At 39.8% G+C, this 21,835-nt stretch overlaps 1 protein-coding gene across 1 annotated transcript in view; it reads left to right on the forward strand.

Annotated features, from left to right (window-relative positions):
• Nucleotides 1-21,835, forward strand: part of LRP2 (LDL receptor related protein 2) — a 147,734-nt gene that overhangs the window by 100,047 nt on the left and 25,852 nt on the right. Inside the window, exons 44-57 of the mRNA XM_070956918.1 lie at nucleotides 1,318-1,560; nucleotides 3,747-3,872; nucleotides 4,817-4,936; nucleotides 5,633-5,764; nucleotides 6,189-6,390; nucleotides 7,308-7,603; nucleotides 8,085-8,601; nucleotides 10,597-10,749; nucleotides 12,906-13,076; nucleotides 15,641-15,864; nucleotides 16,870-17,047; nucleotides 17,724-17,920; nucleotides 18,857-19,102; nucleotides 20,899-21,027. Of these exons, the coding sequence (XP_070813019.1) occupies nucleotides 1,318-1,560; nucleotides 3,747-3,872; nucleotides 4,817-4,936; nucleotides 5,633-5,764; nucleotides 6,189-6,390; nucleotides 7,308-7,603; nucleotides 8,085-8,601; nucleotides 10,597-10,749; nucleotides 12,906-13,076; nucleotides 15,641-15,864; nucleotides 16,870-17,047; nucleotides 17,724-17,920; nucleotides 18,857-19,102; nucleotides 20,899-21,027 (2,934 nt within the window). The remainder of the gene's footprint in view (nucleotides 1-1,317; nucleotides 1,561-3,746; nucleotides 3,873-4,816; nucleotides 4,937-5,632; nucleotides 5,765-6,188; nucleotides 6,391-7,307; nucleotides 7,604-8,084; nucleotides 8,602-10,596; nucleotides 10,750-12,905; nucleotides 13,077-15,640; nucleotides 15,865-16,869; nucleotides 17,048-17,723; nucleotides 17,921-18,856; nucleotides 19,103-20,898; nucleotides 21,028-21,835) is intronic.

Raw genomic sequence — 21,835 nt, forward strand, 5'->3', positions numbered from 1 at the left:
ACTGATTTTGTAACATGCAAGGGAAGAAAAATACATACTGGGAAATTAGTATTCAATGTAAGAAGTTATTGGTATGAAATTAGGAGTTTCTTAGAAAATACAAAATGGTTTTGGTTTCAAGAACAAAATTCTGTGTAAGAACAATAAATTGAGTATTTCTGGTAGTGTTTGGTTTTTCTTAGATTGTAATTATGCTTCAAATATAATATTCTGTTTTATCTTCTACACCAGAGGTGGGTTTCAGAAGGTTCTGATCAGTCCTGGAGAACCGGTAGCGGAAATTTTGAGTAGTTCAGAGAACCGGTAGTAAAAATTCTGACTGGCCCACCCCTATTCTCTGCCTCCCAAGTCCCAGCTGACTGGGAGGAAATGGGGATTTTGCAGTATCCTTCCCCTGGAGTGGGGAGGAAATGGAGATTTTACAGTATCCTTCCCCTATCATGCCCACCAAGCCATGCCACGCCCACCAAGTCACGTCCACAGAACCGGTAGTAAAAATTTTTGAAACCCATCACTGTTGTACACATGTGTGGAGTGAATACTTTATCGAGCTTTACAGAACTATTAACATGGGAGGAAATATCTATGTGCAGAATTATGCCCAAAATATGGGCAAGAGTACATCAGAGGACTTTGTTCCTTTCTATTAACACTCCTTGAAAATACTGAAACAGACCTTTTTCTGTTTTTGTTTTTCTTTATCGGTACCATTTTTAGTACTTTTGCTTTCTTTCTTTTTTCTTTCTTATCTTTTAATTATGTAAAAATTCTCAATAAAAAGAAAAAGAAAATAACCGGAGCAGACTCAGAATGTGAAGGAAGGTTATGTTTTCCACTGACTTCGTAAGGATCATACTCTCTGATCATGCCTTTATAGCAGGGGTCTCCAGCCTTGGCAGCTTTAAGCCTGGCGGACTTCAATGCCCAGAATTCCCCAGCCAGCAGCTGGCTGGGGAATTCTGGATGTTGAAGTCCGCCAGGCTTAAAGTTGCCAAGGCTGGAGACCCCTGCTTTATAGCAAGGCCATAGCTGCAGTTTAGCCTCCTTCCATTTCAACTTGTTTCCAATTCACCTCATTAATTTTCATGAATGAGGAAACTCCATTTCTAGGGATTTGTAAACCCACAAAACTGTCATTCGAATGCTAAAATAAAGCTTTATCTTCTATTTATCTGATTTACACGCTGTCCGTTTTGCAGCTGTATTTGCCTTGGCAGGTAAAATCAATTCAGCATTGTATTTCTGGGGAGAATTTGTCAAGGCCTATTTGTGTCCCTTCTGTCAATGACATTTCTTTGTCACATTCCTTTCCTTCAGCTTTTCATACCTGTCAGCCAACAGCTTTCACCTGCGGCAATGGGCGATGTGTACGCTACTCTTATCGCTGTGATCACTACAATGACTGTGGAGACAACAGTGATGAGGTGGGATGCTTGTTCCGAACTTGTGACCCCCAGACAGAATTTACTTGCAATAATGGAAGGTGTATCTCTCTTCAGTACGTCTGCAATGGTGCAAACAACTGTTACGATAATGGCACTTCAGATGAGAGAAATTGCCGTAAGTTGATTAAAACTACGTATTGTCCCCGATTCTTCGCACAGCCAAAAAGTAAAATTTCTAAAAAGGAAAAAGGGCGTGTTACTTCACAGAAGTCATGTGATTTATTTGGATTTATGTTTACAGGAATCCTGAGAATGAACTGGATGTTCTTTCACTGTGTATGGCCTATGAGCAATTTTCTCATCAATTTGTAAGGATAGTTGTTTCAAACAATAAGGACTGAATCAGAGAGGAGATCTTTAGGATATTATTTGATAACTACCCCAGGTGATTCCATTAACATTAGCAAAAAAATTAACATTTCTTGTAAGGAAGTAGAATAGTTCAGGGGTGCCCAACCCCCGGTCTGTGGACCAGCAGTGGGCTGTAGCATGCCAAAAACTGGGCCGTGCAAACAAGCGAAGCCCCATTTGTGGGATGCAGGCAGCATGTGAAACCACGCCTCCTCGGGTCTGCGGAAAAACTTCTTTCCACGAAACTGGTCCCTGGTGCCCAAAAGGTTGGGGGCCACTGGACTATTTGATACATTTTGATAAGTAGAAATGCTGAAGAATCCTGAGAAGGATTACATAGATCAATCGGTATGTTGATTATTCCTTTTTCTATCTGATCCCCGCTTGACTCTTCCTGCCAGTGGAAGGAGCTAAAGAATCCAAGAAAGCTATTGTTCTGTAACTTGCTTGTTACTTTTCTTAAGAAGCCATAATCTCAACCAAAAACATAGCTACAGGTAGTCCTCGACTTACAACCACAGTTGAGCCCAACTCATTTATGTTGCTAAACGAGTAACATGTTAAGTGAACTTTGCTCCATTTTACAACTTTTTCTTGCTACATTTGTTAAGTGAATCACTGCAGTTTGAAAAATGGTCACAAGTCATTTTTGACAGTGCCGTTGTGACTTGGAACAGACCCTAAATGAGCTGTTGTAAGTCGAGGACTACTTGTAATTTATGGGTGGCTTGTTAGATGAGGAACAAGTCAGGGTAACCAGTTTGTGTCGGGTTCCAAGTAATACATCCCATTCAGTAAGAACTCAGAGGCAGGCAAGTTCTTTAAAGAGCATTTTATTAGGACATATCAAATTGGTATATTCTTGGTGGAAAACAGGCTCTAAGTTGCCACTGGTTTTTCACCCAATTAAAAGTAAAACTTTATCACTTCCCCCCCAGAGTCTCCAATCACATGGTCCAATCAGCATACAGCCTCGTTGCTAGGTGACCTCAGTCTCCACCTCCCACCAGCATTAAGCAAATCCGTTGAAGTGTTAAATGAGGTCAGAAAAGAATAATTGAAACGGATAGCTAAATGATCATTATATCTGAGTGCGCAGTGAAAGTAGATTAGCTTTTGTATTCATGCATAGATACGATCCAAGTGGCTCCACTCAAGCTCTCAGGGTTTCCGTTCTCCTCCACTTTGGAACCAACCATCCTCTGCTGTTTCTCGGATCAGTCCCAGAGGATCCTTCAACCTTTTGAAATTGGATATTTAGAGAGAGTGGGAGGATCTGATGGATCACTATACTCTGTTACACTAATTAAAGGGCGTCATTGACACCAATGAATCTGAAGAGTTACCATTCAAATTCTTTGTCATTCTTAGAATTGGTATCACAACCCATTGATAAAAAGACAGTATTATGCTAAGCTAAATTGGATTTAACAGTACATCATATCATTCTAATACCAAGAAATGTATTACAGGTGGTTTTCGATTTATGACCACAATTCAACTCAACATTTTTGTTAAATGAGACATTTGTTAAGCAAGTTTTGCCCCATTTTATGACCTTTCTTGCCACAATTGTTATGTGAATCACTGAAGTTGTTAAGTTGGTAACCTGGTTGTTAAATGAATCTGGCTCCCCCATTGACTTTGCTTCCCAGGAGATCGCAAAAGTTTGATCACATGATCCTGGGACACGCAACCATCATAAATATGAGTCAGTTGCCCAGCGTCTGAATTGTGATCACATGATCCTGGGGAGGTCATAACTGTGAAAAGTGGTCATACGACACTTTTTTCAGTGCCCTTGTAACTTTGAACGGTTGTTAAATGAACTATTGTAAGTCGAAGATTACCTGAACGAGAAACTTTACGTTGCTGTTTGTCATTGCTTAAAACCAGTCTGCCTTTTGCTTTATGGGGAAGAAAAAAGAATTATTTCTTTTTGTCTTAAAGCTGAACGTACTTGTCCCTCTGGTTATACAAAATGTCAAAGTACCAACATATGCATTCCACGAACTTATCTTTGTGATGGGGATAATGACTGTGGCGACATGAGTGATGAGAGCCCCACTCACTGTGGTAAGCTAAATGACTCTCGACAATTACACTCCTTCACTTCACACTTTCCTGTCTCAGTTTGGCTAAAGGGCCAAGCATTTTTGTACATTCTGTTCTTTTAGGAATGCCATTGAAAAGACACAACTTACCGTAAATGTATGTGGGGTGTGGGCACATATGTGTATGCAAGCAAGACTTGAGCAAATAGAAGACATTCTGGAATTTAAGTTGAAAGACATATTCTCAAAATGAGACAAGGAGGTTATCAAACTTGAAGTAAAAAATAAATAAACAAAGGATTACCTCTGAGGTGGATTCCTATGACTTCTGGCATGTTTATGTTTTTAAAAGCTTTAAAACTTAGATTTATATCCTTCAGAAGCTCAGGTCATGGAGGATTAAATGACAGTGTTAAATACACTTCTTAAAAGGACTTCCAAGAGTGATCTTCCAAAGTGTGACTAGCTAAACTGAAATTTGGAACTTTTAGTCTCCAATCCAGAACTTGTACGGTATAAGTGCCCTGCCTTTCCCTTTTTATTTATGAATGAAACATACCTCTTGCCCTGGGACAACCATTTCAGTAACTCTTCATACATTCTATCATCACGATACAGGTAGTCTGTCTCACTTGTATTTTTTCTTTTATGTACTCTGAGAGTATATCCACCAAGACAAATTCCTTGTGTGTCCAATCATACTTGGCCAATAAAGAATTCTATTCTATTCTATTCACTCTATTCTTAACAACAATTTCTGTTGTTCATTTTCATTTTATATGTCTTATTATCATAAGGCACTTATGAAAATTGTAGCAAGACTTACTAAGCTAACCTAGTTGAAGTAGTTCAACTACCCAAGAACACAATACCCAGGCTGAGGATTGAGTATAATCATTACAGAGTCTAGTGCATTTGCAAAGGAAAACACACAGATCAAACGAAGAATTTTCTCTGCCTTTTCAGCCTCACTGACTTGTACCAATAGTGAGTTTCGCTGCACATCTGGACGTTGCATTCCTGCTCATTGGTACTGTGATCTAGCAGTGGATTGTGCTGATGGCTCGGATGAGCCTTCCACTTGTGGTAAGTGTGAGGTTAGGCACACTTGGAAGGGGCCCGGAAAGGTTTAGTTGGACTACCAGAATTTAATGAGGGAAATTAAGACTTACAACCTAGTAGTGATCAACCTTATTCGTGAATGTGCCATTGGCTATCTGATAAGTTAAAGGACGGTGTATTTCTGTCAGAGTCCCAAGAATGAAGTTTCCTCAAAAGACATTGATACACCCATGAAGATATAGTATGCACCCATGAAATTATAGTAAAATTACACTGCTAGTAATGACATAATTGTAACCAAAAAAAAAAGGCTGAGGGGAAGGCATTCTAAAGAACTTTTCTTGATATCTCACTCTTCTGTTTTGAACAACACTTCAGTCATTCTGCAAGATGTTTCTTCATCTGAATGGCACAGTGCATGCTTTGTATGAGAAAGGCATACTGTATCCATTAAAACCTCTATAAAAATCACAATATGCATTCCTGGAAGCCAATGATATACATTTAACCTCTGTATTATAAAACTTTTACCAACCAAAGGTAAACATGTTCCATATCCTGTGGATTACTCAGTGACTTTCACAGTCCCTTGCCATTAGCCAGACTGAGAATTAAAACACAAATTGGCATATGTTTGTGGAAATATAGGAAACAAAGTTTGGGCAGCACTCCCAAGATGTGAAAAATGCATAGTCTGTGAAATCTTATATTTCTTTTAAGTTACTTCTGAACGGAGCTGTTCAAGTAGGCAGTTTAGATGTGATGGCGGCAGATGCATACCAGCTACATGGATCTGTGATGGTGATAATGACTGTGGTGACATGAGCGATGAGGACCAAAGACACAACTGTGGTAAGTTCCATGTAACATAAAGCTTCAAGGCTAAGCTGTTATTTTATTTAGTTACTCAAGGCCTAGATGAGCAGCATGGTGGCCTAGAGGTTTAGCCCTGGCCTCACAAATCAGGAGGCTGGAGTTCGATCTTAGGTAGTGGCGGATATTTCTCTCTCTGGGTGCAATGAGTAATTGTCTACTGCAAACTCTGCATAGGTGTCAGGAAGGGCAGCTGGCCAGTAAACGCTCAGCTCTAATCAATCACCCCAATCCTACCCCGAAGCAAGGGATTGCAGAGTCGTAAATATAAATCCTTAAGACGTAGATATTTGAAAGACTGCAAGTAGTCAAGGAGACATTGTTTGAACAGATGGTAGGCTGATTTAAATGGCATGAATAATGTATTTTGGACAAATTGCTGAAATCTCACGCTTTGTTCTAGCAAATCGCAGCTGCTTAGCCACTGAATTCACATGTGTGAACAACGTGCCTCCCTCAAGAAGATGTATTCCTAGGGCTTGGGTCTGTGATGGGGATGCTGACTGCAGTGATGCTTACGATGAGCATCAGAACTGCACTAGAAGGCCATGCTTGGACAGTGAATTTACATGTAGTAATGGACTGTGCATCCGTAACACTTACAGGTTTGTATGTCCTCTGCAAATGTTTTCAAGAACCACAGGCATAGGCTAGAGCTAATTCTTTACAATTCTTTATAAACCCTGAACTGCAGCACATATCATTCTTCACCATTGGCGACAGTGAGCAAGGTCAGTGATAATTTGAGACCCAACTATATTTTGTTTTCTCTTGGAATAATATAATATGCAGCAATGATGGACTTAGACCTGGCTTTCAGTTCTGCTTTGCATAAATGCAGTAGGTGGACTAAGAGGGGGTTATAAAAACGATTAAATTCCTTGTTACTAAGATTGTGTCTGGTCAAATATGAACTCAGCTTTATCCTCTTAATTCATTTTTCCCCTTCTTTTTTCTACTGGACATGGTGGTTGGGTCAGGATAGAAGTTTATGATGTCATATTGTTTATCATGGTAAAAGGTTGAATCTAAGACCAGGAGGAATAGTATTCATATTGTCACAAGCAAGAAAAGAAGGATAGAGGTGCCAAATACAAATCTGAGCAAATATAATCTATACAGCAAAGATTTTAATGTGATGAGGATTGGGACGTGGGGTAGAGAAATATGTGGAGGATTTCTGAGGACTAGAAGGTGTTGAGTGCCTCAGAGGATTAAGGCTCTTTTTGTCACTAGATCTCTGTCCAGTTCAATCTCTCTCTCTCTCCAGGATTTCTGGAGTCTGAAATTTTCCACGTTCGACATTTTTATGTAATGTCACGACTAGTTTGTCCATGATCTGCAGATCATGCCTCTGTTCTCCCAAACCTTATGCTTTGCATGCAATACCTTTGCATGAAGAACACACACATACATGTGAACGTTAGCAGAGGTGTTGCTATTTTATGTATGTAAGTATTCAATTTATATGTTGCTCATCTCACAATCGAGTGACTGGCTTTTGTTAATGGGCCTTTTCCAGGTGTGACCGCCGAAACGATTGTGGGGATGGCAGTGATGAGAGGGCTTGCACCTATCAGCCGTGCCAACAGCACCAGTTTACCTGTCAAAATGGCCGCTGCATTAATAAAGCTTACCTCTGTGATGGGGACAATGACTGTGGGGATGAGTCCGATGAGCTAGAGCATCTTTGCATTACCCCAGAAGCAACTTGTGCTCCCCATTATTTTACATGTGACAATGGGAACTGCATTGAAATGGCCAAAGTCTGTAACCGGATAGATGACTGCCGTGATAATAGTGATGAGAAGGGATGTGGTATGTATGGAATTTAGATAAATTAGCACAAAGGCAACCTTGCACAATGACATATTCTTGGGTCCCCAGATGATGTCAGTTTACTATTCAAATTGTCCTCTGACAGCACGGCAAATAGTCAGATGTTGAGGGAGTTACAGATCATCACTAGTTGAAGAAAGGCTGATTAGCTATTTATTACCAATTGCTTTTGGTAATTATAATTTTATTTTGTAATTTTAATATAATAACTTCAGTGAATTATCTCATTTTCCCCTATCTGGTGCACTTCAAATATGTTTAATTACAGTTCCAATTTCTCAAGCTAGCATGCTGGTTGGGGAAGGTAGGCTGGGAGTTGTAGTCCAACACATGGAAGCTACTAGTTTGGGGAAAACTAGGTAATTGGGGTTTATGTAAGTTAACAGTAAATGAACCATCAGAAACCAATGTTGCCTTATAACAGTGGAGTAACATTTTTGTTTCATTTGTCTTCTTCTAGGCATTAATGAATGCAACGATCCTTCAATTAGCAACTGTGACCACATCTGCACAGATATCCAGACTAGTTTCTACTGTTCGTGTCGTCCTGGGTACAGACTCATGTCCAACAAAAGGTCTTGCGATGACATAGATGAATGTAGTGAAACACCGTCAATATGTAGCCAGATGTGTGAGAACACCGTTGGCAGCTACATCTGCAAGTGTGCCCCAGGCTACATTCGTGAACCTGACGGGAGAAGTTGCCGGCAGAACAGCAACATCTCACCTTATCTTATCTTTAGCAATCGCTACTATCTGAGAAATCTCACCACAGATGGCCGGCTTTACTCTCTCATTTTGCAAGGACTCAGAAACGTGGTGGCTCTGGATTTCGACCGGGTGGAAAAAAGGCTCTACTGGATTGACGTAGGCAGGAAGGTCATAGAAAGAATGTTTTTCAATGGGACAAACAAAGAAACAATAATTAGTGATGGTGTGCCCAATGGTGAAGGCATTGCTGTTGACTGGGTTGGAAGGTATGCCTCTTGTTGTTTTTCAAAAAGTTGTACTCTCAATTGGTGTCCTCCTCAGGTTAATAGATCAATAAAGTTTTCTTTTGCCTTCTGCCTGGCAACTTTCAGATATGATGACATTGCAATTTCCAATCCTTGGCCACATTGATTGGCTGGGAATATGGAGAACCTCTGCCCCCCCGCCCCCAATCTGGGTGGCATAGATTGGGAAAGCTGGATTTATAGCAAATCCTCCAGCCATTTCCTTTAGCAATTAGCACTTAGACATATATACCACTTCACGGTGCTTTACAGCCCTCTCTAAGAGGTTTACAGAGTCAGCATATTCCACCCATCAATCTGGTTCCTCATTTTACTGACCTCAGAAGGATGTAAGGCTGAGTCAACCTTGACAGTGGGAATCGAACTGCTGGCAGTCAGCAGAATTAGCCTCCAATACTGCATTCTAACCACTGCACCACCACACCTCAAAAAGCAATTATCTTTTTAAAAGCAATGATCACAAATAATAGCAGAAATTATATTTTTTGTGTATTGCTTCATAGTCTTGATTACCCTTATACCAACACTGAAGTATCGTTACCATGCTTCAGTGCTGTCTTTTCATGGAGAACATGGACTACAATTATCATCTTAATATATCTTTTAGGAGATAGAAAATGGGTAGAAAATTATTCCAGCGCTAAGGAACTAGCAGTCTTAGGGCTTCCAACATTGCCAACAAACACTCTAATTAGTGAATATTGATGCCATCTATGTTTTCTTATTTTGTATTGATATACTAAAAACTACAGATCATAACACTGTAGTGCAGGGATGAAATTCAAACATTTTCCCTACTGGTTCTGTGGGCGTGGCTTGGTGGGTGTGGCAGGGGAAGGATATTGCAAAATCTCTATTCCCTCTCCACTCTGGGGCCAGCCAGAGGTGGCATTTGCCGGTTCTCCGAACTACTCAAAATTTCCTCTACCGGTTCTCCAGAACCTGTTAGAACCTGCTGGATTTCACCCCTGCCATAGTGGTAGCAGCTTCCCATACTTCAAAACTGATGTGGAGGAAGGAAATGTTTCAGCTGTTACAAGGCCATAAGCCCCTCTGCCATTCATTTAAACAATCTGATATTTTCAGGGCTCAGCTGCAAAGATGCCACTGCTTCATTAAGAGTCTCATTAACTTTAAGGAGTGGACTTAAAGCAGCAGCATCTTTTTCTCAGGCTGCTGCAGAACCCTAAAAATTTTAAGAACTATCAAGAAGGTGCTTGAGTTTTTTTTTTTCATAAAATATAAAAATATATATATATATATAAAAAAGAAGGTGCTTGAGTTTGTGCTTGAGTGAAATCTAAAGCAATTCTGCAGAATCACTTTTGAGGTGTGCCCAGCCTTAAAAATGATAGCTTCATGAATCAATGTAATTCAATGCATTGATTATGCATTGGTTATTACAATTTAGGGATATCGGATATAGGAAGGATATTAATACTTTACTCAACAGTGGGTAAACCAAGCCAGCGAACATAATCCTTCCTGTAATTCTACATAGTGACAAATGCTGCTTTGCAGAGGGAAATGTAGGGACCTGGAATAATGTAATGGTATGTGGGAAAGACTTTGGGAGATGGGATGAAGAGATGCTGCCTAGGGACAGTTCAGCTGAGAGACAGCACAGCTCACAGCTACATTGTTGGCAGAACAAGAGACTTAGAAGAGACCTTCCCTACATTCTCAGGCTGAAAAAGTGTCAATGGGAGAATTGTACTTTATGACTTGCAAGATTCAGTTAATATAACTTTGCAACAGAGTAGAATTAGTTTATCTTGTCATGTTTCCTTTCTGGTCTACCTTCATTGCAACCCCAAGTTGCAATGTTCTAGCGCCGTGCTAGCTTTTTCTTGCTTTGTATTTCTGCCTTTCAGACCTAAATTGATAATTAAGAGGGAAAAAAATATGTCTGTGAAGAAATAGTTGGTGTAATATGCCTTTTGTCAAATATTTCAGAAAACTGTACTGGGTAGATGCCCATAAAGATTGCCTCTACGTAGCTGAGCTCGATGGCCGATTCCGGAAAAAAGTAATTGATCAGTGCCTGGATCCTAACAACACCTTCTGTTTTCAGTATCCTAGAGCGATTGTTGTTCATCCTAAATATGGGTAAGCTGGTTCAGTATTTTCTTTAATGAATTTAAAGATTTTAACCTACTCTGTTAAATCGTAATAAATGTTCTCACAATTACAAAGTTGAAAGAGGTCAGCTAAATCAACAAGCATCTGATCAGTACGAGAATTCAAATGAGAGCATAGAATTATAGTTACCTGTTAGTATAATGGCTAATAAAGATTTTTTTAAAATTACAAAATAATGGAAACTGATCAAGGAGAGATTCAATCTACATAGAAATAAGGAGAATTTTTCTGACAGTGAGAACAATCAACCAGTGGAAAAGCTTGCCTTCAGAAGTTGTGGGAGAGTCATCACTGGAAGCTTTCAAGAAAAGGCTGAACTGCCATCTGTCAGAAATGGTGCAGGGTCTCCTGCTTGGGCGGGGGATTGGACTAGATGACCTACAATGTCCCAACGCTATTATTCTGTTATTAATTTCAAAAGGAACACAGATCTTATGTGTCTTCTTGCCCAGAGATCAGTCCTCTCATTTTGAGGCTAGATATCTTTTTGGTTCATTGTGCTGCTGTGCTGAATAATTCTGATGTAGTATTGTATTAAAAAGAAAAAAAGTAAAAGAAAGGGTTGTTTTAGCAAGTAATATTCTGGCAATTTCTCAAAGAACTCATGGGATTTTTTTCTAAGTGCTGTATTATATTAAAACTCAGATTGATAGAAACCAGAACCTGAGTGACCTCAAGAGGTGTTGACTTCAATTCTCAGAATTCTCAGCTATAGTCATGCTGTAAAGAGAATTCTGTAAGTCCATGTATTGGTTTTCACCCAGGTAGCCAATCTTGACTGAACTCAAAAGCTAATCAGAGTCAAACTGTGGTAGCATTTGTGCAGGCTAGATAAGAAAGAAAGAGAGAGAGACAGAGAGACAGAGACAGAGACAGACAGAGACAGAGAGACAGAGACAGAGACAGAGAGAGAGAGAGAGACAGAGAGACAGACAGAGAAAGAGACAGACAGAGACAGAGAAAGAAAGGAGGGAGGGAGGAAGAAAAGGAAAGGAAAGGAAAGGAAAGGAAAGGAAAGGAAAGGAAAGGAAAGGAAAGAAGGAAGGCAGGCAGGCAATTCTATCTTTGAAGAAGGAAATAATATTGTTGCCAAGAAAATGGCACCGAATTTTTTTTTATGAAGTCACTAGGACTTTTGACTCAAAGGAGACTTTACTATAATTTCTTAGTCTAAATCTGCAAGATGCCTTCTTTAATTACTTTCTTGCCCATTTCAGAATAAAACAGCAAGCCATTCAGCTGTTGAATGTGTCAAAAGATTGAGCATGGCAGTCATTTAACTTTACTCCCATTTGTAAAACATTTGTGTGTGCGAGTGTGTGTGTGCACACATGCGTGTGTATCTGTCTGAGCCTCTATCAACTTTAATCCAATCTTTTTATATGAAATAATTTATCTCAACCCTCCGCAAATATTAGATTAAAATTCTCCTACCCGGGGCCTTTCACAGTAGCAATATTTACGGGACCGCCTGCTACCACCAATAGCCTCCCACCGGCCAGTACGCTCCCATAGAGAGGGGCTCCTCCGGGTGCCGTCGGCCAAACAATGTCGGCTGTCGGCCCCTAGGGGGAGAGCCTTCTCTGTGGGGGCACCTACGATTTGGAACGAGCTCCCCCCGGAGATACGTAGGATCCCGGATCTGCGCACCTTCCGCCGCGCGCTTAAGACTTTTCTATTTTATCAAGCTGGCCTGGCCTAAATCTCCCCCCTTTTTAAATGTGGAAATTTTAAATTTTTAAATTTTAAATTCGTCTTTTTATAGGGGTATGGGTAAGGCATTTTAAATTGGGGAGCCATTTTAGATTTAATTCTGTTTTAAACGTATTTTAATTGTTTATATTGTATGTTTTTAACTTTGGCTGTGCACCGCCCCGAGTCCTTCGGGAGAGGGGGCGGTATAAAAATCTAATAAATAATAATAAATAATAATATATTTTGAAGATTAAAAAAACCCTCATATTGCTGTAATAAATTTTCTCCTTTGCTGTGTGTTTGCTTATTTTGCAGTATTTTTTTCTTTCTTTTTCACCCTTTCATCCTTTTGTCCAGGGAAATGTATCTATTTTTGTATTACCTGCAGCAAATTATGGATTAGTTTTCTATTGTGTTTATTAAAACAGACAGGTCTACTGGACAGATTGGGCACAGCGAGCGTATATCGGACGCGTGGGAATGGACGGCAAGAATAAGACGGTGATTATCTCTGCCAAGTTAGAGTGGCCTAATGGACTTACCATAGATTACACCAACGACAAGCTCTACTGGGCAGACGCCCATCTAAACTACATTGAGTACGTACATAGAGAAGAATAAAGCAACTGGGTAACTCTTCCTATCAGATTTTGAGGGTTATCAAATGAGCTTTTAGTGGCAGCTTTAATTCAGTTAAAATGCACAGGATCTGTAGCTACCAATTAGAAAACTACCTGCTCTGTGATTTCAGCACAACAATTGGCAATCAGTAATGATGAAAGAATTCCAGATCATCGTAATGTGGAGTTCTGTAAGGCATAGTAATGCATCCCCTTGGGCCAGGGGAAAATTGGAGGAGGAAGGGTGATTGGATATTTTCACCACAATATTTTAATCCAAGGGTTATTGGATATTATTGTTATTGAGTTGTTCATAACAATAATAAAGGTGGGATTTTATTAAAGTAATAATAAAAGAATTAATAATTAATAGAACTGCTTCTAGTTGGTAAAACATGCAGTTCACCTGTGTGTTCTCCTTGAGTTCTGAATTCTGTATTAAAATTTGAGATACTTTTGAAGCCAGCATGAGATGGCAGAGTATGTTTTAAAAAGAGATTAAGCGGCATAGAGTAGACAGATACCAGGCTTTACTAGACCCCTAAAGCCCATCAAGATAATATAATATTCAAAATTCAGTCCAAAATTACTTAATTTTGAATTGTTGGTTTTGTTCAGAATTTATTTATTTATTTATTAGTTTGATTTATATATGCCGCCCTTCTCCAGAGACTCAGGGTGGCTTACAATCCATTAAACCTTCATACTTCTCTGTGGGGGCACCCGCCATCTGGAATGAGCTCCCCCGGAGATACGGAGGATCCCGGACCTGCGCGCTTTCTGCCGTGCCATCAAAACATTTCTTTTCCAGCAGGCCGGCCTGGCCTAACCTCTCTTTTAAACTTTTTAAAATTTTTAAAATTCTTAAATTTTAAATTTGTCTTATGAATTGGGGTGTTTTAAATTTTGTTTTTCGGGCCAATTATTTAATTGTATTTTAATGGTTTTTTAACGTTTGTATTATATGTATTTTATTTGGCTGTTCACCGCCCTGAGTCCTTCGGGAGTAGGGCGGTATACAAATTCAATAAATAATAATAATAATAATACTTTTGTATATACCTGCTTAGTAGGGCTTTTTGGCCCCCCCTAAGCGATGTTCTATTTTATACAGTCAGCTTATTGCCCCCACAAACCAGGTCCTCATTTTACCTACCTTGAAAGGATGGAAGGCTGAGTCAACCTTGAGCCTGGTGAGATTCGAACTTGCAGTAATTGCAGGCAGCTGGCAGCTAAGTACTACTTTAACAGCAGCAGTTTAGTCCACTGTGCCACCAGGCTCTTATAGAATCAAAATGTTGTGTGGTTTATTACTCAACTTTATTTTGTAACACAAAACACAAAGATCCTACTTGGATAAAAGCTAGAATGATCAAGTGTGACTATGCTAGAACAGTACATCTATCCCTTCCCATTTGGTTCCTCTTTAAAATGCGCTAACTAAATCAGAATAACTAGGGTGAAAAAGTTTAATGCAAAACTTTTACTTGCATTCTATCCTTTCATTACTTTAACAACAGGGAATCCGGAGGAATACTAAATGAATAGTCTCTGCTTGACTCTAAAGCTAAGTTAGTTTGCCTTGAAATTCATTTCACTTTCAGGATGAGCTAAGTCAGAATGATTGGCAATTGTACATCAGCATGCTTACTTATGAAGTAAATACAGGTAGTCCTCGACTTACGACCACAATCAAGCCCAACATTTATGTTGCTAAGTGAAACATTTCTTAAGTGAGTTTTGCCCCATTTTTATGACTTCTCTTGCCACTGTGGTTAAATGAATCATTGCAATTGTTAAGTTAGTAACACGGTTGTTAAGTGAATCTGGCTTCCCCATGGACTTTGCTCATCAGAAAGTCGCAAAAGGGGAACACATGACTTTGGGACACTATAACCGTCATAAATATGAACCAGTTGCCAAGCTGAATTTTGATCATGTGACCATGGGGATGCGGCAACGGTTGTAAGTGTGAAAAATGGTCCTACATCACTTTTTTCAGTAGCGTTGTAACTTTGAACGGTCACTAAATGAGCTGCTTTAAGTCGAAGACTACTTGTACTTCATAAGTAATCCTTATAATAATATAGAAACCTAAAAAAAATTGCAAAGTAGTATCTTGCACGATTGAAGGTAAAGGTCCCCCTCGCACATATGTGCTAGTCCAGGGGTCAGCAATCTGTGGCTCTGGAGCCGCATGTGGCTCTTTCATCCCTCTGCTGCGGCTCCCTGTCACTGGTTGGTTCCACAATTGATAGGGCTTTTGGTTAGGGCAAGTAGAGGAAAAAGGATGCCGTGCTAGGAGGAGACTCTTTGGTGGGGGAACTGGACTTCCGGTCGGCTCCAGAATTGAATGGGGGGCTTCTGGTTAGGACCTTTGTGGCTCTTTGAGTGTTTAAGGTTGCCGATCCCCGTGCTAGTCGTTCCCGACTATTATAATTACTATTTAGTTTCCACTCTTTCAGAAACAAGCAGAATGTTGATTATGGATTATGTTTCCTTTTTTCCTCTTCAGTGTTATGTGTTATGTTTTCTTCTTATAGGTATTCAGATCTTGATGGCCAACATCGTCATACTGTGTATGATGGGGTATTGCCTCATCCGTTTGCAATTACGATTTTTGAGGATACTATCTATTGGACTGACTGGAACACAAGGACCATTGAAAAGGGAAATAAATATGACGGAACAGGCAGAATGGTTCTAGCAAACACCACTCACCGGCCCTTTGATATTCACGTCTATCACCCATACAGGCAACCAATAGGTAAGGAATTTATTCTATGAGGGTAGGTCTGGATTCTGGATTTAGCTTTGTCACGAAAATAGGAAGCGGAAAGACGTGGGCAGTTTACAAAGGTGTACTTCTAACTGTTTTGTCTACTGCTTGCATTGCTTTTTATCATGTGCTATTATCTTCAGTTTAAATTTATGCTCGGTGATGATTTGGATTATCAGTTCCTTCTGCTGAACATTTTGATGTAGTTTTTGACTTGCTCAGATTTTCAGTCCATTATCTGTCCTCAAGCTGATCTGCCGTTTCTCATGGGTTTTGCAAGAGATGGAAGGAAAAACTGAACCCAATCTACTATCGGCTCCTGATTACATGCTCCATACAATTAGTCACTAATTTCTAGTTAATAAGTCAGGGAATTTGTCCTGGATGTTAAGTGGACTGAATACAGGTAGTCCTCGTCTTATGGTCACAATGGAGCCCAAAATTTCTACTGTTAAGTGAGACATTTGTTAAGTGAGTTTTGTCCCATTTTATAACATTTCTTACCACAGCTGTTAAGTGAATCTGGCTTCCCCATTGATTTTGCTTGTCAGAAGGTTTGCAAAAGGTGATCCCATGACCCCGGGACACAGCGACGGTCATAAGTATGAACCACTTGCTAAGCATCTGAATTTCGATCACATGATCATAGGGATGTTACAAAGATAAGTGTGAAAAATGGCCATAAGTCCCTTTTTTCAGTGCCATTTTAACTTTGAACGGTCACTAAAGGAACTGTTGTAACTCGAGGACTCCCTGTATTCCATTTAAACACTTTCACATAGGGCCAACATAGGGAGCAGTTCAAATATTTTCTTTGAGTCCAACGTATCTTGATCCAGAGCTGTAGGTTAAAATGCAAACTTTCCATTGTTAAATCAGAGCAAAGAGTGGAGCATTTTTGACCATTTTATTAGCAATTATGCCGTTTGTGGTATTTTGTTGATGGGAATAATTAGATATTTCTCACCTCATTTTTTTTTTTTTTTTTACTAGTAAGCAATCCTTGTGGGACCAACAACGGTGGCTGTTCTCATCTGTGCCTAATAAAAAATGGTGGCTCCGGTTATTCCTGTGAATGTCCTGATAACTTTATGGTAGTGCAGTTGGGCAGCACAGGTCATTGCCTTCCAATGTGCTCCAGCACTCAATTCCTGTGTGCTGATAGTGAAAGGTAGGCATGTGCAATGACACAATTGCTTTATTTGTTGCATTTTATGTCCTATATGTCAAGGATACTTCCAGTTAGGATACTGTATGTTGCTCCTTGAGTCTCATTTAATCAGTAAGAAAAAGGGTTGTCCACACTTAATGAGCTTTATGTAAGATGAGGATCTGAATTTTAAAATCTCCATTTTACTCTGACCTTCTACTCACTATCCCAGCCTTTCCTTCTTGGTGCTTCATTTAAAAGGTCGGACTACAATCCCCAGAATGACCAGCCAGCAACTTCAACAGTTGGTGGCCTTTGGAGGGCCCAGTAGCATAGGATTCCTCATTTCTACTTCTTCAATAACATTGGCTCTTGTAACTTTGCTACCAGGGAGGCTGAGGTACTATTAAAATGATCAGATTGGCTTAGGTCAGGGGTGTCAAACTCGCGATTACACATTGTCGTCACATGACGTATCACAACTTTTCCCCCTCTCTAAACTGGGGGTGTGGTTGGCCAGCGTGTGACACATCCGGCCCGTGGGTCGTGAGTTTGACACCCCTGGCCTAAGTTATGCAATGCTTTGGGTTGAAAAGGGAAAAGACTCTTCTTCATTTGCAGCATCTGCTACAAGCTATGCACTTGTACTTCGTATCTGCGAACTCCTACATAGAAACACATTTTCTGTTTCCCGTAGATGCATTCCTATCTGGTGGAAATGTGATGGCCAAAGAGATTGTCGGGATGGATCCGATGAACCTCCCACATGTCCAGTTAGGTACTGCCGTGTCGGGCAATTTCAGTGCAATGATGGCAACTGTTCTAGTTCCCACTACTTGTGCAACACTATCCCAGAGTGTCCTGATGGATCTGATGAAGATCATGTGCTTTGTGGTATGTAGCAAGCTCTCTAATCTATTCATAAATATCACCCGGGTATTTATCATGACCATAAACCGGTCTGTTCTGTTTCTATGAGTAGGAAATAGACAGACCTCAACAGAATAGCTATTATGACTTGCCCAAGACCAAGCCTGCTTTGAGTTTTTAGTATATCCACCAGATTCATTACTTGGGGCTTTCTAGATTTCCATGCTGTCAAGATGTCTATGGAGTCATCCAGGTCATGGTGTCCTAAAGGTGCTTTTTTCAAGAGGCAACTGGACTTTCTGGTTTCTCTTTGAAGACGTTTCACTTCTCATCCAAGAAACTTCTTCATGCTGTCAAGATTTTCTGAGAGTCGAAATTCCATTGCCTCTGGAACAGGGTGGATTTGATTTAAATCGAGTTGATTTAAATCACAATTTAAATCATGATTTAAATTACTAGTAAAAAGGCTTGATTTAAATCAACTCAATTTAAATCATAATTTTTAAAGAGCAACTGTCATCTCTGCTACTCTTTTGACCCACTGTTGACTCACCGATAGTCCCAGTGTTGCAGAATATACAGCCTCATGCTACATAACTAAACTCCATTTCATGCTGAATAAACTAAATTATTTATGTATCTTAAATAGAAAACTATCTTATGATAGATTTTTACCCCCAAAGTTTTTTATTAAAATAAATTCGATAAAAATAAAAAAAATACGATTTAAATAAAAAAAATCTGATTTTTTTGATTTTTTTTAAAAAAAATCATTGATTTTTATCCACCCTGCTCTGGAAGGCATCTGGGCTGGATAAAGCAGCTCCATATCGATGTTTCTCTGTATAAAATGTTTCCATCTGTCTACATGTTGGGGTTTTCAGGATTTTTTTTTTTTTTGGCCATTCTCCAAATGAAATTGTATTATGAATTTTTAAAGAAAGTTCTGCTTTCTTTTAGCCAATCACCAATGCGAATCTCACCAGTGGCAATGTGCTAACAAACGATGCATCCCGGAAGCCTGGCAGTGTGACCGAGAAGATGACTGTGGTGATAATTCAGATGAGGATAGCGCTCATTGTGCCAGCAGAACTTGTCGTCCAGGCCAGTTTGCATGTAACAATGGCCGATGCATCCCCCAGACCTGGAAATGTGATATGGATAATGATTGTGGCGATAACTCAGATGAACCATTCCATGAATGCAGTAAGCAAAACACATCTTGAGCTACTTTATCATCACTGTACCAATTAAGAGGCACTGTTTGGCTTTACTCTTAGCGGTAACTGCCAAACAATGTGAAAGGCAGGAAGAATGAGTGTGTAGGGCAGAGGTCTTCAAACTTGGCAGCTTTAAAACTTGTGGACTTCAACTCCCAGAATTCTCCAGCCAGCGTGCCAAGTTTGAAGACCTCTGGTGTAGGGGAATAACTCTCTGAAGTGCATCTTTCCTATTATGCATATTGCAGAGCATGAAATAAAGACAGTCACATTGCTTCCAGTTGAAGAAACGCCTGATTCTTAATGCATGAATATTAATCTTGGCTAAACAGATAGTTGCTTCCATGTTGAAAGGGATGGAAGAACATGGCTTTATTTGCCTGTAGTCACTTTAGGGAGTTCACTTTGTACTTTGATGTGGAAGACTTCAAGGAAAAACCGACCAACAGTTTGGAACTGTTCCACTGCTTTTCCTGCCCCGTTTCTTCTTTCCTTTTCCTAAATAAAGGACTCCTTTTCTTTTTGGAAATCAACTTGGGAAAGAGGAAGGGTCCCTGTCATTCCTGATTTGAAATAATTAACCCTTTAGAGTGCCATCTGGTATCTATATTCAGTACCTGGGTTAAGCCCCATCAAAATCATTTGAAGTTTATTTCTGAACTGATGCATAGAACGTCAGACTCAAATACCTTTCTAATCAGATATAATATGCCATCTGTAAGGGATATGGAAATGTAATGTAAAATCCATCCTAGCAATTTTATATTAAATCGGTGAAGAACTCTGTTGAATCCATGTATCACATCAGGAAAAGATTTAGTCTGAGACAGGGATATCTCTAAACTTCAAAAGAGTTGAATATATACCAAAGTTGTTGAGCCCTGAATTTGGTTCTGTTGAACCAAATTATCTGAGCCCAGCAACTTTGGTATATAATGAATACTTATTGACAAAATCTTACACTAATGGGAGAGAATTAGGCCAGTACAATTATAAGGTTATAAAATAGTTAGGAAGAACTGGAGTTAGATATTGTCTAATTCTATTGTAAGTAAAGGGATAACTTTTGATAAGGGATAATATGAAGGAAGAATAGAAGTTTTTAAAGTCAATGTTCCCCTACTGGTATTATCCAGATATATCGGGCATCATCTCCCAATTACTGGGTGGAGGAAGTTGCCTGATTAAGGAAGGCTATTTTATTTATTTATCTACATCTATATCAGGGGTGTCAAACTCAAGGCCCACAGGCTGGATCTGACCCACGGGGTGCTTAGATATGGCCTGTGGGGCCAGCCTGGAAATATCAAAGGACTGGCCCGCAGTGCCTCTGCCAGGCAAAATGGGGCATGGGGGGGTTGTGCAAGGCCCTCCCGCGGCCTATTTTTGGCCTCCACGACATCCTGCAGCACTCTGCTGGCTGAAAATGCCCCCCCCCGCAGCCCGTTTTCAGCCGGCAGGGTGCTGCAGGAGGCGTCTGTCCCATCTCCTGTGTTCCTGCCACCCCCAGCTGGTCCATGGAGAACTACAATGCTGATCTAGCCCTCGAAGAAATCCAGTTTGACACCCCTGATCTACATAATATACACTTTAAAAAAATAAATAAATACAGTCACTGTCTCACTTATTGAGCACCTCTATGTGGAAAACACTTAATTGAATTGAAAAATGAATATATATTAGTGATCATAGTTTATTTACTATTGCATGTTTGAAAATAACCTTGGTGTGATGCTTATTATTTTCTATAATAAAGAATTTTTCTCTCTCTCTTTTTTTTAGTGGGTCCTGCCTATCGATGTGATAATTATACAGAATTTAGCTGTAGGACCAATTACCGCTGCGTCCCTCTCTGGTCTGTCTGCAATGGATACAATGACTGCAGAGACAACAGTGATGAACAAGGCTGTGGTAGGTTTAGGAGCTGCAAAATGGATGCCTTGTAAAAACTGAGAGCCCATATTTGCTTCCATGCCACTTGCAAACAACGCCTCTATGAGACTGTTGGTGGCAGAATGTCACAATAATGGTTGCTTTTCATTTGTTTAAGACCTGGGAGGTCATTAAGAGCACTTGAAATTAAAGACCTTGGAGGTAAATTTATTTACAGCAATTCAAATTGTTGATTTCTCTGATATTTGCTCTTGTGAAGGTCCAAATTATCTGAAGCTGTCACCTAGTTATTACTGTCTACATTCAATTGCTGCTGTTCCTGCTCAAGGTGCAACATAATTTGTGCTCATTTGCTGTGAATTAAAACATAGATTTATGAGTGTCTTTTCATCTGGGCACATTTTTGTTAAGTGGGAAGAATAGCCAGTTTGGTGTAGCAGTTAAGGTGCCAGACTTGAAACCAGGACGCTGTGAGTTCTAGTCCCACCCGAAAGCTCTCTGGGTGATTTTCAGCTAGTCATGTCCTCTCAGCCGAACTCGCCTCACAAAGTTGTTGCTGTCAGGAAAATAAGAGGAGGAATGAGTATTATTAGTATGTTCGCCACCTTGAGCTTATTTATAACAATAATAAAGGCAAGGTATAAATAATTATATATGATGATCTTTTAAAGTTTTTCTGGATATTTGACAAATCCACAAAGGCTATGCATAATGGTAAACGAAGTGTGCTTGAAATAAAAAGAAAATCAAAGAGCTCCATTGCTAGGAGAAAGTGGTAAGATGGTAATGAATGACAGTGAGAAAGTGGAACTTGGTACGGATTTAC

Source organism: Pituophis catenifer, unplaced genomic scaffold (genome assembly GCF_029215685.1).
Source record: "Pituophis catenifer annectens isolate HBS135680 unplaced genomic scaffold, rPitCat1.0.hap2 SCAF_1, whole genome shotgun sequence".
Taxonomy (NCBI): domain Eukaryota; kingdom Metazoa; phylum Chordata; class Lepidosauria; order Squamata; family Colubridae; genus Pituophis; species Pituophis catenifer.